Below are 15,178 nucleotides of genomic sequence, written 5' to 3' on the forward strand. Positions count from 1 at the left end.
TGTGCCCATAGGCGACGTTGTTGCCGACGATGTCTGGTAAGGACCTGCCTTACAACAGGTCTACAAGCCCTCTCTCAGCCTATTGCGGACAGTCTGCGCACTGATGGAGGGATTGTGTGTTCCTGGTGTAACTCAGTCAGTTGTTGTTGCCATCCTGTACCTGTCCTGCAGGTGTGATATTTGGATGTACCGATCTTGTGCAGGTGTTGTTACACGTGGTCTGCCACTGCGAGGACTATCAGCTGTCCTTCATATCTCCCTGTAGCACTGTCTTAGGCGTCTCAGTACGGACATTGCAATTTATTGTCCTGGCCACATCTGCAGTCCTCATGCCTCCATGCAGCATGCCTAAGGCACGTTCGTGCAGATGAGCAGGGACACTGGGCATCTTTCTTTTGGTGTTTTTCAGAGTCAGTAGAAAGGTCTCTTTAGTGTCCTAAGTTTTTATAACTGTGACCTTAATTGCCTATGGTCTGTAAGCTGTTAGTGTCTTAACGACCGTTCCACAGGTGCATGTTCATTAATTGTTTATGGTTCATTGAACAAGCATGAAAAACATTGTTTAAACTTGCACATTAAACATTGTTTAAACCCTTTACAATAAAGATCTGTAAAGTTATTTGGATTTTTACAAAATTCTTTAAAATACAGTGTCCTGAAAAAGGGACATTTTTTTTTTTTTTTGCTGAATTTATATCTTTCTGAATGTCTTAACTGCAAGTTTCATTTTGTTTAAGGCTGCAACTAACGATTATTTTTTTCAATAGATTTAATCTAATGATTATTTTTTTGTAGTAAATCTATTGATTATTTTATGATTGGTCAATTAATCCTTTGGTTAATTTACCAATAAATAGCTGTAACTTCTGCCATTAATCTTTCAATGTTTTATTAAAAAAAATTCTTATATAAATACTTTTTTGAAAAATTCCCAACATAAAAAAAATAAAGTGCCAAGAATTAAAAGGCATCTATAAGTAATACAAATGTCCTTTAGTCCAACATAAATTCATTAAAGACTGTCCATAAGTCCAGCATACCGTGGCATACTTAAGCCTCTTCCTGAGACACAAAAAGACACACAAAATAAAATCAGTGACATATTTTAACATAAAATCTGTGAATGAACTTTTACTTAATGATAATATTCATCACAAAAGTTAAGATTTATGCACTGTAGGGCTAATTAGGAAAGGTGTTGTTTACTATAATCTGCCATAAGTTACCGTGAATAGTGTTGAGTATGATTTACTTCAATGGCTAGTGCCAGTTGTAATTGGAAATGCACCTGTATTATTTATTTGCAAAATGTTGCTTACACCGACTTGGAGCGTAACGTTAATGTAAATCTGCATCGTTTAGTTTCATAGGTCTATATGCGCATAAACAGCTTACAACTTGCAAATGCGCTGGAAAGCGGCATTGCCATATTAGCCATTAGCATCTGCTCAAGGAAGTCTTCGTTGAGTTGTGTGAAACATGACAGATAAGGAGGCAACGACGACTCCCAGGCACTGGCTACTAACCAACAATCCGACAAAACTCACTGTAATAGACCAAATACTTGCACTGCTGTCTCGTAGTTTTGAGGTCGGAGAGCCCCAGGATATTTTCTTTTGAGATGCTCGTGCATGGCATTTGTGCTGCTGTGGTAGGCCATTTCACTTTTACAAAGCATGCAGAGCACCATTTTATTAGGTCTCTGTTTAAAGAATTCCCACACTTTTGACGATTGTGTTCAAGCTTTTTGGGATAAAGTCTAATTTTCAGCATGCCTGGGAGCCAGAGCCACCATCATTTGGGATTAACGTAAACAGTGCGACGCATTGACGCATTCCACGCAAATCAACGTTTTTACGTATTCTACGTCATCGATTACGGCAACGCGTTGTTCTGGCCCTAATTTTGTTGTTAGGTTTTGGTTTGCATCGCTCCTCTACTGACTAACTGAGTTATGTTTGGGATGCATGGAAGGGTTGTAAGTCTAAAGTTGCTTGCATTGTGTAGTTAGAGGATAAAGATTAGGGTCATAGGCCAAATGGTGACTTGGAATAGTGTTTCAGGTTTACAGCAAGGGGCATGTAGTCCATTTGGTCAGAGTTAAAGTATGTGTGTGTTTGTGATAGAACCGATCTGTTTATAAAAGTGTGAGTGGCCATCAATGATGTGTATGTTGTTGTTATGAAGCACTTGTTTGCATGTGTGCAGTCGTAAGTGTCAGTTGATGCTGTAAGTTTATATAATTGCAAGATATTGCTTTAAAGGTCAGAGGTCAACACCTAAACGCTTTGGCTTTCTAACCACTCTCCCTTTGTCAATAGCCTAGGCTCCTCACGGGTCACGTGACGCGCCTTTCTAGGAAAAGATGCCTCCTTTTGTTGCCCCGCGCAGTCAGCTGGGGGGTTTAGGTTTACATAACGGCCACAAGGCCTGGAACCCATCCAAGTGCAACACACACACACCCTCTCACATTCCTCTGTCATCCTCTGCTACACTTTGTGCTTCATTTTATAACCTTTTAACATGCTTTTGACTCATTTAAATTTCAAGAAAATTAATCTAAAGTAAGGCGAACACTATTCCAACCCGTTGCATGGGGGAACATTCGCTGATCTCTTTCTGTTGGTGTGCAGCATTTGTTGACTTTTTGAGTCTTTTACACTGTGCAAGATAACAGTACACTGGCTGAAGCATTAGAGAAGCTCTTTCTCAGAGCTGTAAATTTCCCCCACTCATTTTTATAGATGTTTTTCTCTCTTTTGGAGAGCCGACGGGCTTGGTGCAGTGTGAAGAGAGAGCTGAAGAGAGAAACGGAAAGAAGAAAGGCAGAGAAGCGAGCATGGGGACCTCTGGCTGAGGCTAGTTCCCTGAAACTCAGCTTCCATGTTCTTAAGTTTCTTAGAAAACTAGAAATTGAAAATGTGGCTTTATTTTTTATTTTTTCTCTCTCATGTATGACTACTTCCAGCTTTGTGCATTCTGCTTTGAACATTATGCTTAATGCATAGTTTGCCTTTTTTGTTCTTGGCTCAATGTTGATGCATTGGGAAAGAAGGATTGGACTCACTCTTCTGATTTTCACATACACAAATGCACTTGTCTTTTGCAGTAGGAATAGCATGCAATCTGGTTGTGCTTGCATCCATTCTGTTTTTGCATTCAGTAGCCATGCATGCAGTATGTGTATTGATGTCTAACATACATCTGCTCTTATATCTGTTATGTTCCTGTTTGAACTATCTGACCACCTCTTTTTCTCTTCAGGACAATGATGACCGCCCCCCCTCTCACAGACAGTCCAATCTCATTGGTTCAAGCTTCCAGCAGTCGTCCAATCGGAGCCCTCCTAATCACCCAGGTGGGTTGTTAAAAGGCTCATTGCGTAATTCACATAAATATAAATTCACATCGATTTAACAATGTACTAGTTAAAAATATACAACAGAAAATCCCTTCTCCCCCAACCAGCCCACCCCAGATATGGCAAAAAGGAAAAGAAAAAGTAATAAAATGAAAAAGTATTTTGAGAAATATACTTAGCTTAAAGGGATAGTTTACCCAAAATTGAAAATTCTCCCATTTACTCACCCTCATGCCATTCCATATGTGCATGATTTTCTATCTTAGGCAAAACATAAACAAAGATTTTTAAATGAATATTTCAGCTCTGTTGGTCCTCACTATGCAAGTGAATGGTGACCAGAACTTTAAAGGCCCAAAAGGCAGTATAAAAGTAATCCATAAGACTTCAGTGGTTAAATCCATTTCTTCTGAAGTGATATGATATGATACGTGTGGGTGAGAAACGGATCAATATTGTCCCTTTCCTTTTTCAATATACAGATTGAAGTCAGAAGTTTATGTACACTTAGGTTCAAGTCATTAAAACTCATTTTTAACCACTCCACAAATTTCATATTAGCAAACTATAGTTTTGACAAGTCATTTAGGATGACATCTTTGTGCATGACACAAGTAATTTTTCCAACAATTGTTTACATACAGATTGTTTCACTTTTAACTGACTACAGTTTAAGTCATAAGTTTACATACACGTTGGCCATTTAAACTCATTTTTTTCACAAGTCCTGACATATCGTAGAAAACATTCCCTGTCGTAGGACAGTTTGGATCACTATTTTAAGAATGTGAAATGTCAGAATAATAGTAGAGAGAATTATTTATTTCAGCTTTTATTTCTTTCATCACATTCCCAGTGGGTCAGAAGTTTACGTATACTTTGTTAGTATTTGGTAGCATTGCCTTTAAATTGTTTAACTTGGGTCAAACATTTTGGGTAGCCTTCCACAAGTTTCTCACAATAAGTTGCTGAAATTTTGGCCCATTCCTCCACACAGAACTGGTGTAACTGAGTCAGGATTGTAGGGCTCCTTTCTCGCACACGCTTTATCAGTTCTGCTCACAAATTTTCTATCGGATTGAGATCAGGGCTTTGTGATAGCCACTCCAATACCTTGACTTTGTTGTCTTTAAGCCATTTTGCCACAACTTTGGAGGTATGCTTGGGGTCATTGTCCATTTGGAACAATGGAGGGATCATACCGCTCCTTCATGAGAGGTATGATGGCTGTGGTCCCATGGTGTTTATACTTGCATACTATTGTTTGTACAAATGAACGTGGTACCTTCAGGTGTTTGGAAATTGCTCCCATGGATGAACCAGACTTGTGGAGGTCCACAATTTTTTTTTTTTTCTGAGGTCTTGGCTGATTTCTTTTGATTTTCCCATGATCATGTCAAGCAAAGAGGCACTAAGTTTGAAGATTGGCCTTAAAATACATCCATGTGGCCATGCATCAGGATGTGTGTGCGCACGCACGTTACCATGTCCAAAAGATGTGGCACTTTTTTTGTACTTATGTGTAATGTGGTACTGAATGAATACCATTTGCATGTACTATGGTAATTAGATGGTCCTCGAGTATGTCAAAAATGTCATGGAAATATCATATACCATTGTATACTGTATGTCTAAAAGACATGGCTTTAACATGGTACTGTGTCCAAAAAGCCATGGTATTACTGTGGTACCATATCCAAAAAAAAAAAAAAAAGAATAAATAAAAGCATGGTTTTACCATGGTACCATGTCAGAAAAATAAATGAAATAAAATTGTGATAACCATTGTACCATGTCCAAAAATGCATGGCATAACGGTGGTATCATGTCCAAAACAAAAAACATGACATTACTATAGTACCATGTCCAAATCAAATGGAATTACTGTGGTATATGTACAAAAAGACACTGTATTACCATGGAACCTTTTAAAAAAACACATTGCATTACTGTGGTACCATATCCAAAAAAATAAATAAATAAAAACACAGTATTACCATGGTACAATGTCAAAAAATAAAAATTGATAACCATTGTACCATGTCCAAAAATGCTTGGCATTACTGTGGTATCATGTCCAAAAAAACAAAAAACGACATTATTATAATACCTTGTCCAAATCAAATGGAATTACTGTGGTAAATGTACAAAGAGCCATGGTATTACCATGGATCCATTTAAAAAAAACACATGGCATTACTGTGGTACCATGTCAACAAAAAAAATAAAATAAAAATCATGCTATTACCATGGTACCGTGTCCAAAAGGCATGGCTTTACCATGGTTGTGCCATGTCCAAAAACATGATGTTGCACATGTCCAAAAAAGTATGGGATTACCATCGTACAATTATATATGAAAAAAATAAAAGGGTATTATATGGTACCATGTCCAAATAAAACAAAAACAAAAACATTTATGGCATTACCATGTCATATGTCCAAAAAGCCATGATATTACTGTGGTACCATGTCCAAAAAAATAAAAAAAAATAAAAACATGGTATTACAAGGTACCATGTCCAAAAAAAGTATGACTTTACCATGGTACCATATCCACACACACACACACACATAAAAACATGGCATTACCTGTGGTACCATGTCCAAAAAATTTAAAATTAAAATTGGAATTTAAAATGGTATTACCATGATACCTAGGGGTGTTACAGTTCACTCATCTCATGATTTGGTTCGGTTCACGATACTGAACTCACGGTTCGGTTCAGTTTACGATTCTTTAAACTAAGCTTGAATCAGTAAATATTGTGATTGAAAGTTTTATTATTATTACTACTAATACTACTATTAGGGGCCAAGCAGTGAAGCTGCTGGAACCCTATTGTAATTGTACTGATTTTCTTATATTTTTTTCTGCCGTAAAAGTGGCTGGGCGTCAGAGACCGTAAGTTGTGGAGACACCAAACTTGGCAGGATGATCCTAAATCCCCCTCACTACTCAGACGCACAAACGCATACCCATCTGACCCTAGATGGCGCTATAATAAACACTTTTATGTTTTGGCTCATATCTCTGCAACCATAAGGGCTAGAATTGAAATAATTTTTTCCATTGTATAATGTATATCTCCAATTTCATTTCAGTCAATAATTGTTTTTAGCCATTTTGAATTTTTTGAAAAACCTACTTTTTCGAACTCCTCCTAGACCGTTAGTCCGATCGGCATGCAATTTAATATAAATCATCTACAGACCCTCCTGACAAAGATATTAAAATTATTTTGATGCTTCGAATCATTCAAAAGATATAATCAAATGTTTTGGGTGTCGCCTATAATGACTAATTAGTCTGTATCTTGTGAGTGCAGTTTTCAAACTTAAATTTGTACACATGGACAAGAGAACACGCTGAGGGAACATAAGTTTTATTCATTTTTTTATGTTAAGGGGCGCTATAACTTAAGACAATCCTATTTTTGCAACTGTGTTCAAAGCAGGTGAAATGTCACACCAAAATAGCTGTCCACAGCATCCACAGGATCTTTTGTCAAATTTGTTTGTTTTGGTCCTCTCGCCATATGTGCTTGTCCCCTGACAATAGTCGCTTGCGGCTATATTTATATGTAAGTGAATGAAGTAGGGGGGCATTCATCAAAAGTTTGAGAACCACTGATATAACTGAACTGACACCCGAAAAAAAAAAAAAAAAAGACATCTTTATTTTCTGCAAACCTGTGCTGTGTGAACGGAACCATACAGTCACGTCATTCAATGTGAGAGAGCCACGCTGCACTGTTCATGCGTGTGTCTCGTGTGTTTCATGTGGGGTTTCGTGTAACTCACAGAGACGGAGATATTAGCTACTTGTCATTCGAAGATTCTGCCGCCGTTTTCCACAAGCTGCTCACGGGTACGAGCCGCGCAACATAAAAGCTGCACTCTACATGCTGTTAAAAAGCATTCAAAGCCGCTGATGGTTAATTATGATCTTATGGATGAACTCGCGCCTCGATTGGAGTCGTTTATTTAATAACGCTGGGTCAACTGTGATTAGACATGGTGGTGTTATGGACGTCGCCATATTTGATATTAACTTTAGTCACTGTCACTATGGTTACAGCTGTTAGAATACGGGCAGGACTTCAGTTGTTTGTTCATACAGACAGTAGTCAAACTGCTACTGTAAACTGTTGTATGAACAGGACATTTCAAGACCCAAACTTGTAAGTAAATACTGTTGTCAATCCCAAACACTGACTGTGTGAACGTAGAATAATGTTCTCTCGCGCATCAGCCAGACATCAGATCCCTCCCGGCTAAAAAGGCGCTTCTCTCTCCCACACACTGTACTACATTCGCTTACATGGTTTCACATTCAGTTCACTCAGATTCAACTAGTAATCGCATTTTAGAGCTCCTTGTGTGCATTGAAGAGATTTCCATGTGTGTGCCCTAATTATGTACGTGTAGGATGTTGCACGTATTGGATAGTCGCTTGTAAAATAGTAATAATAAAAAAACAACCAATCTCCACAATGCATATAGTCACATTTTTGAACCGCAATGTATCGTGCCACGATACACCGTTACACCCCTAATGGTACCATGTCCAAACAAAGAAACAAAAAACATGTTATTACATGGTACCATGTACAAAAAAGTACGACATTACCATGGTACCATATGTGTTTTTTGGTAATACCAAAAAACATGGTATTACTATGGTGAATGTCCAAACCACCTGGCATTACCTTGGTATATGTCCAAAAAGCCATGGTATTACTGTGGTACCATGTCCAAAAAAATTTTTTATTACCATAGTAGAACATAGTCATTCAGGTTCCTGGGCATTACCATCTCACAGGACCTGAAGTGGGAGACCCACATTAAAAAGGCCCAGCAGAGGTTGTACTTCCTTCGCCGGCTGAGGAAGTTCAACCTGCCACAGGCGCTGCTGATACAGTTCTACTCAGCAGTCACTGAGTCTGTCCTCTGCACTTCAATAACTCTCTGGTTTGGTTCAACTTTGAAATTGGACATCAGAAGACAGTTCGGACTGCCAAGATGATTATTGGTTGCCCCCTACCCTCCCTTCAAGGACTGTACACTTCCAGAGTGAGGAAAAGGGCTGGAAAAATAACTATGGACCACACTCATCCTTCCCATTACATTTTTGAACTGTTTTGAACGCTTCAGAGCTCTGAGCACCAGAATCGTCAGGCACAGGAAAAATTTTTTCCCTCAGGCTATCCATCTCATGAACAGTTAAAACTGCTCTATTGAGCAATAAATATGTGCAATCCACATCTTGGTGTATTTATATTTATCCATTTATCCTACCTCTTCTGCCATACATTCCCTTGCATCTGTATATAACAGATTTGTATTTGTACGTGTGTGTGTGTATGTATGTTTGTGTGTATATATATAATATATATATATTTATTTATTTATTTTTGGTTTTAGTGTGTGTGTGTGTGTGTGTGTGTGTGTGTGTGTATATATATATATATATATATATACATACATACATACATATACATACATACATACATACATACATACATACACACACACACACACACACACACACACACACACACACACACACACACAACCATTCAAAAGTTTGGGGTCACTTGCCTGAAATGTTTCTCATGATCTTAAAAATCTTTTGATCTGAAGGCATATGCTTAAATATTGAAATTAGTTTTGTAGACAAAAATATAATTGTGCCAACATATTAATTTAATTACAAAACTAACATTTTATAAAAAATAAATAAAATGTTTTGAAATGGATGACTTGGACTGAATAATTAAGAAAAGCAGCCACTAAGTGCCCAACATAAATGGGAACTCCTTCAATACTGTTTAAAAGCATCCAAGGGTGATACCTCAAGAAGTTGGTTGAGAAAATGTCAAGAGTACATGTCTGCAAATTCTAGGCAAAGGGTGACTACTTTGAAGATGCTAGAATATAACACAGTTTTGATTTATTTTGGATTTTTAGTTACAACATAATTCCCATAGTTCCATTTGTTATTCCATAGTTGTGATGACTTTACTATTATTCTAAAATGTGAAAAAAATACAAAAAATAAAGAATGATTTTGAATGGTAGTGTGTGTGTGTATGTGTGGGAAAAAAAAAAAAAAAAATATATATATATATATATATATATATATATATATATATATATATATATATATATATATATATATATATATATATATATCTCCAAAAGGCATGGAATTACCATGGAACCATGTCCAAAAAATATCCATGGTATTACCATGGTAACATGTCAAAAATATTTTTACAAATGGACCATGTCAAAAAAGCCATGGTACATTCGAACCAAAGTCTCCTTTTCACTGTGAGCAACAAACGAGAAGATGCTCTTTAACACTCACTTGAAATCGTTGTACCTCTTGAAGGTCCCATTGTTGTAGACTGAGATTCATTGTGTATACTAAATCCAAATGACGTTTCCTCTTCTGCATGTTTGCATTTGAAGGGAATGCTTTCGCCATGTACAGAATGCAGGACACTTGCCCGTACTCTCCCCTTACACACACACACACACACACACACACACACACACAGAGAAGTGTGTGGGTCTGGGGTATGTACAGAATGTCATGTTTGGCCTCTGCTGGCATTTGTAAGGAAGTCTGAAGCAGAGCTTTGATTAAGACCTGTTCTTGTGTCAGCCTCTCGCTATTAAAGTGATAGGCCACCCAAAAATGAAAATTTTGTCATTTACTCTAATGTCGTTCCAAATCGAATGGCTTTCTTTCTTGCACGGAACACAAAAGGAGATGTTAGGCAGAATGTTCAAGCTGCTCTTTGACATGCAAGAAAGAAATATGGGTTTGAAACAACATGAGGGTAAGTAAATGACAGAATGTTACCTGTCTAAACCTGGCCTTGTATTAGCGCTGAGCATTTTGGCACCGCATAAGACAAACTATAGAGACTAAATGACACACTGTGCCTTAGGATTACATTTACATTTATGTTCTTTGAAAATACTTTCTTTGCTGTGTACAGATTTGTGAGACTCACAGTATTTGATGCATTTATAGTCATATTTCCAGGCATTTCATGAGTAAATCATGCTTTTAGTTTTCTCACGGCCTGTACGAGCTTTTTTTAATCTTGATTGAGCCAATTTTTTTGTTTTGCATAATAAAATAAGCAGTGATTAAGGCATTAAAATCAATCCAGTCATGAACCAAATGAAAAAGCATGCAGTATGTAGACACGCATGTGTGCATTCATTATAGTGCAATTCCAAAAAACACCTGCTGTTCCTCTCAAAGCACAGAGTGAATCATGATTCATATGTCTTATATGTAAGGAAGACTGGTGGAACATTTGGTTTTGGAAATGTCAGTGTGTTTAATTTGCTGTATGGTCATTGACTCAAGATTAATTGATTTGAGTCAGTTTTAAGGGGTTTGATCAGGTCAAGGGGAGTGCTGGAAAATGTGACCCAAGGACTGACCACTTTAGTGTACTCTCATAACTTGATATCGCCACCTTGTGGCATTTTGCTATTAGTGGCATGTTTATACAAACATTTTCAGGATGGAGGTTTATGCCTATGCACAATTCTGATGACCTGGGTTAATCTCAAAAGATTTAAACAAGACCATGCTCATATAATATACATACTAGGCCATGAATACATTTTTACCCCACTCATAATTGTATCTAAATGGAAAATGTTTGACACGGAACGTTTTCAAAATATGAACATGTTTTTCACTTACATTTTACTTTTTTAATGAGCCAAGTCAACATTGTATTGCACTCAAAAATCAACTGTCCATTAATCAGCCCAAGAACTGGGAACAACTTGAGGTTTGAATTTAGAAATGAATTGATATTCGAGACTCGTTCAATATTTAAACTTACTATAGTGGTCAGGTAAATTGTCATTTAGGTAATGCATTTATCCAAAGTGACTTAAGGCGCCTACACATCTTTCCATACAAAGAAAGTGAATGTTGACCAAACCTGTCAATCCCTAATATTCTGCCAATCATATCTCTTTGCGTTCCAGGGGAGAGAAGTTAATAAAAAAAAAAAAAAAAACTAAATCTGGGTTACAGTGAGGCACTTACAAATGAATGTAAATGGGGCCAATCTGTAAACATTCAAATGCTCACTGTTTCAAAAGTGTTGCCACAAGATGTAAACAATATGCTTGTTAAAGGTGCTGTAAGCGTTTTTTTTTGTTTTTTTTTTTTAATTTTTTATGGAAAAGCATGCAAAAATGTTCCTACTCCCATGGGTGAATTACAGACCGGGCCAGTGCCCAAGGTCCCTTGACTACCAGGGGCCCGGGGGGGCCCTGGGCTGCAAGGTCTCGTGGCTCATCAACTTTGAAAACAAATGTTTGTATATGCTTGAATATGTGGGTCCCACAGCTTATACAAGGCCCCCTCATTAGGGCCCTGTGACTATGAGGACCCCCAGCCCTCTTATAGGACCCTTTTGCCTTCCTGTTTCTAATTACGTTTTTTGAGCCACTCTTTAATCTTATAACAACGCCTGGTGAAAGTTTCCATGCTTTTCTGGAAGTACAAGACCTTGTAAAAATAATTTTGATGCACATATTTTTATGCTAAATCTTTGCTGATTTTGGTAAGGTAAAATTAACAATGACATTTATATGGTAACTAATACTTCAAAATGAGTATTTATTGAATTCAAGCAACATGTGCTTAATTTAATTATTTTATGGAAAAATATATTTAAACAGGTTTAAAAATTATTTTCTGACTATTATTTCATATGTTAGGCTTTATATGGTTAAGCTTTATTCTTTGTGTAAAAGTCCTGTCGAACAAAAAAGTTTATTATACTATTCATTGCTTAACTGCATGTTTTCCCTACATTACAAATAATAACTTGGCTTAGGTGTTGGGAAAAATAAAATAGTGATTGTTTACTTTGTGTGGTTCAAAAGTACTGATTAAACTAGATACGTAAAGTTTGTTGAGACAAACTATAATGTTGGTCTGACAAAACCTTGTCTGAAAGTTTAAAATAGTTTTAAATGCTTGAAGTTAGAAATTTTTACAGGTTTAACAGTAAGAAAGACAGAAAGAAATAAAGAAAAAAGAGAGAAAGACCGAAAGAAAGAATCAAAATCAAATCACTTTTATTGTCACACAGCCATATACACAAGTGCAATGGTGTGTGAAATTCTTGGGTGCAGTTCTGATCAACATAGCAGTCGTGACAGTGATGAGACATGTACCAATTTACAATAACATCAAATTAACACAACACAATTTAAAGTCTAATATACACATAATTACACACTGCACAATATACAAATAATAACATACACTGTACAGTATACAGTACACACAATATAGATACACATTATTCAATAAAAAAAAGTGTGTATATATAGAATGTACAGTAGGTTGTATTGTACTGTATTAACATTCAGGCTGTCGGTTGATAGTAAGTTGTTAAGAGAGAATATAATATAATAATAATATAATTTATGACAGTCCGGTGTGAGATATAAGAGTAATAAGTGCAGTGCTGATGTATTTTGATCGTGGGAGATCAAGAGTTCATAAGTCTGATTGCTTGGGGAAGAAGGCTGGTGCGGGTACGGCTGGTGCGGGTCCTGATGCTGCGATACCGCCTGCCTGATGGTAGCAGTGAGAACAGCCCATGGCTCGGGTGGCTGGAATCTCTGATCCTCCAAGCTTTTTCACACACCGCCTGGTATATATGTCCTGGAGGGAGGGAAGCTCACCTCCAATGATGTGTCTGGCAGTTCGCACCACCCTTTGCAGTGCTTTGCGGTTGTGGGTGGTGCTATTGCTGTACCAGGCAGAGATGCAGCCAGTCAGGGTGCTCTCTACAGTGCAGGTGTAGAACTGTGTGAGGATGTGGCGGTTCATTCCAAACTTCCTCAGCCGTCTCAGGAAGAAGAGGCGCTGATGAGCCTTCCTCACAACGACTTCAGTGTGGATGGACCATGTGAGTTGCTCAGTGATGTGGACACCCAGGAACTTGAAGCTGCTGACTCTCTCCACTGGTGCTCCATTGATGGTGATGGGCCTGTGTTCTCTGTCTTTTCTTCTGAAGTCCACCACAAGCTCCTTTGTCTTACTGACGTTGAGGCAGAGGTTGTGCTCCTGACACCAGTGTGTCAGAGTGTGCACCTCCTCTCTGTAGGCTGTTTCATCATTGTCAGTGATCAGACCTACCACCGTCGTGTCATCAGCCAACTTAATGATGGCATTGGAGCTATGTGTTGCCACACAGTCATGTGTGTACAAGGAATACAAGAGTGGGCTGAGAACACAGCCCTGTGGGGCTCCAGTGTTGAGGAGATGCTGCTGCCTATTCTAACCACCTGGCACCTGCTTGACAGGAAGTCCAGGATCCAGCTGCACAGCGAGCTGTTTAAGCCCAGAGCCCGGAGTTTCTCATCAAGCTTGGAGGGCACTATGGTGTTGAATGCTGAGCTGTAGTCTACAAACAGCATTCTCACATAAGTGTTCTTTTTTTCCAGGTGGGAGAGAGCAGTGTGTATTGTAGATGCAATGGCATCATCAGTGGAGCCGTTGTTGCGGTAAGGTCCAGTGATAGAGGCAGCACAGAGCAAATGTAATCTCTGATTAGTCTCTCAAAGCATTTGCTGATGATGGGGGTCAGAGCAACAGGACGCCAGTCATTTATGCAAGTGATTTTTGATTGTTTTGGAACGGACGCAATGGTGGATGTTTTAAAGCATGTGGGGACTACAGACAAAGAGAGGAAAAGGTTGAAAATGTCCATTAAAAACACCAGCCAGCTGGTTTGCACACGCTCTGTTGCGGCCTGGAATGCCGTCTGGGCCCGCGGCTTTGCGGATATTCACCCGTCGGTAGGATCGGGTTACATCCGCTACAGAGACAGAGAGTGAACTAACCTCTGTAGCTTCAGCCACGAAAGCTCTCTCCGCGAGGGCGGTGTTATTTCCCTCAAAACGAGCATAAAAAGTATTTAGCTCATCCGGGAGAGAGGCAGCGGTGTTCATGGTTTTTATTCCCTTTAAAGTCCGTGATGATGTTAATTCCCTGCTACATGCTTCTAGAGTTGATGGTGTTAAACTGTCCTTCAATCTTGTTCCTGTACTGGATCGTTCTGAGGGTGGGTGCTTCCTGTTTCAGTTTCTACCTGTAAGCGGGCAGAAGCAGAATGGAAGAGTGGTCCGATTTGCCAAATGGTGGGCGGGGGAGGGATTTGTAGCCATCCTGGAAGGGAGAGTAGCAATGGTCCAAAACCTGGTCCCCTCATGTGTTGAAACTAATGTGCTGGTAGTATTTTGGTGCGACTGATTTGAAACTGGGTTTATTAAAGTCCTCGGTCACAATGAACGCGGCCTCAGGGTGCGTGGTTTCCTGCTTGCTTATAATCCCAAACGTTTCCTTGAGTGCCTGGTCTGTGTCGGCTTGTGGCGGGATGTACACAGCAGTGATAATGACCGCTGTAAATTCTCTCGGTAGCCAGAATGGTCGACACAGAAGCATGAGAAATTCCAGATCAGGAGAGCAGAAAGACTTGACAGAATTTACATTCCTCTGATCACACCAGGATTTGTTGATCATAAAACATACACCACCACCTCTGCTTTTACCTGAGAGGTCTTTCGCTCTGTCCGCTCGGTGCACGGAGAACCCCGCGGGTTCAATGGCTGAGTCTGGAATCTCCGCAGACATCCAAGTTTCCGTAAGGCAGATAATGCAGCAGTCCCTCGTCTCTCGTTGGAAAGAGATCCACGCTTTCAGCTCGCAGAGCTTGTTATCCAGAGACTGAACATTTGCCAGTA

General features: G+C 38.8%; 1 protein-coding gene across 1 annotated transcript in view; it reads left to right on the forward strand.

Moving 5' to 3' along the window:
* The window catches only part of LOC127421409 (growth factor receptor-bound protein 10-like), an 82,213-nt gene that overhangs the window by 17,924 nt on the left and 49,111 nt on the right, over window positions 1-15,178 (forward strand). The window contains exon 3 of the mRNA XM_051664440.1: window positions 3,265-3,358. Within this exon, the coding sequence (XP_051520400.1) occupies window positions 3,265-3,358 (94 nt within the window). The remainder of the gene's footprint in view (window positions 1-3,264; window positions 3,359-15,178) is intronic.

This window comes from Myxocyprinus asiaticus, chromosome 30, assembly GCF_019703515.2.
Source record: "Myxocyprinus asiaticus isolate MX2 ecotype Aquarium Trade chromosome 30, UBuf_Myxa_2, whole genome shotgun sequence".
Taxonomy (NCBI): Eukaryota; Metazoa; Chordata; class Actinopteri; order Cypriniformes; family Catostomidae; genus Myxocyprinus; species Myxocyprinus asiaticus.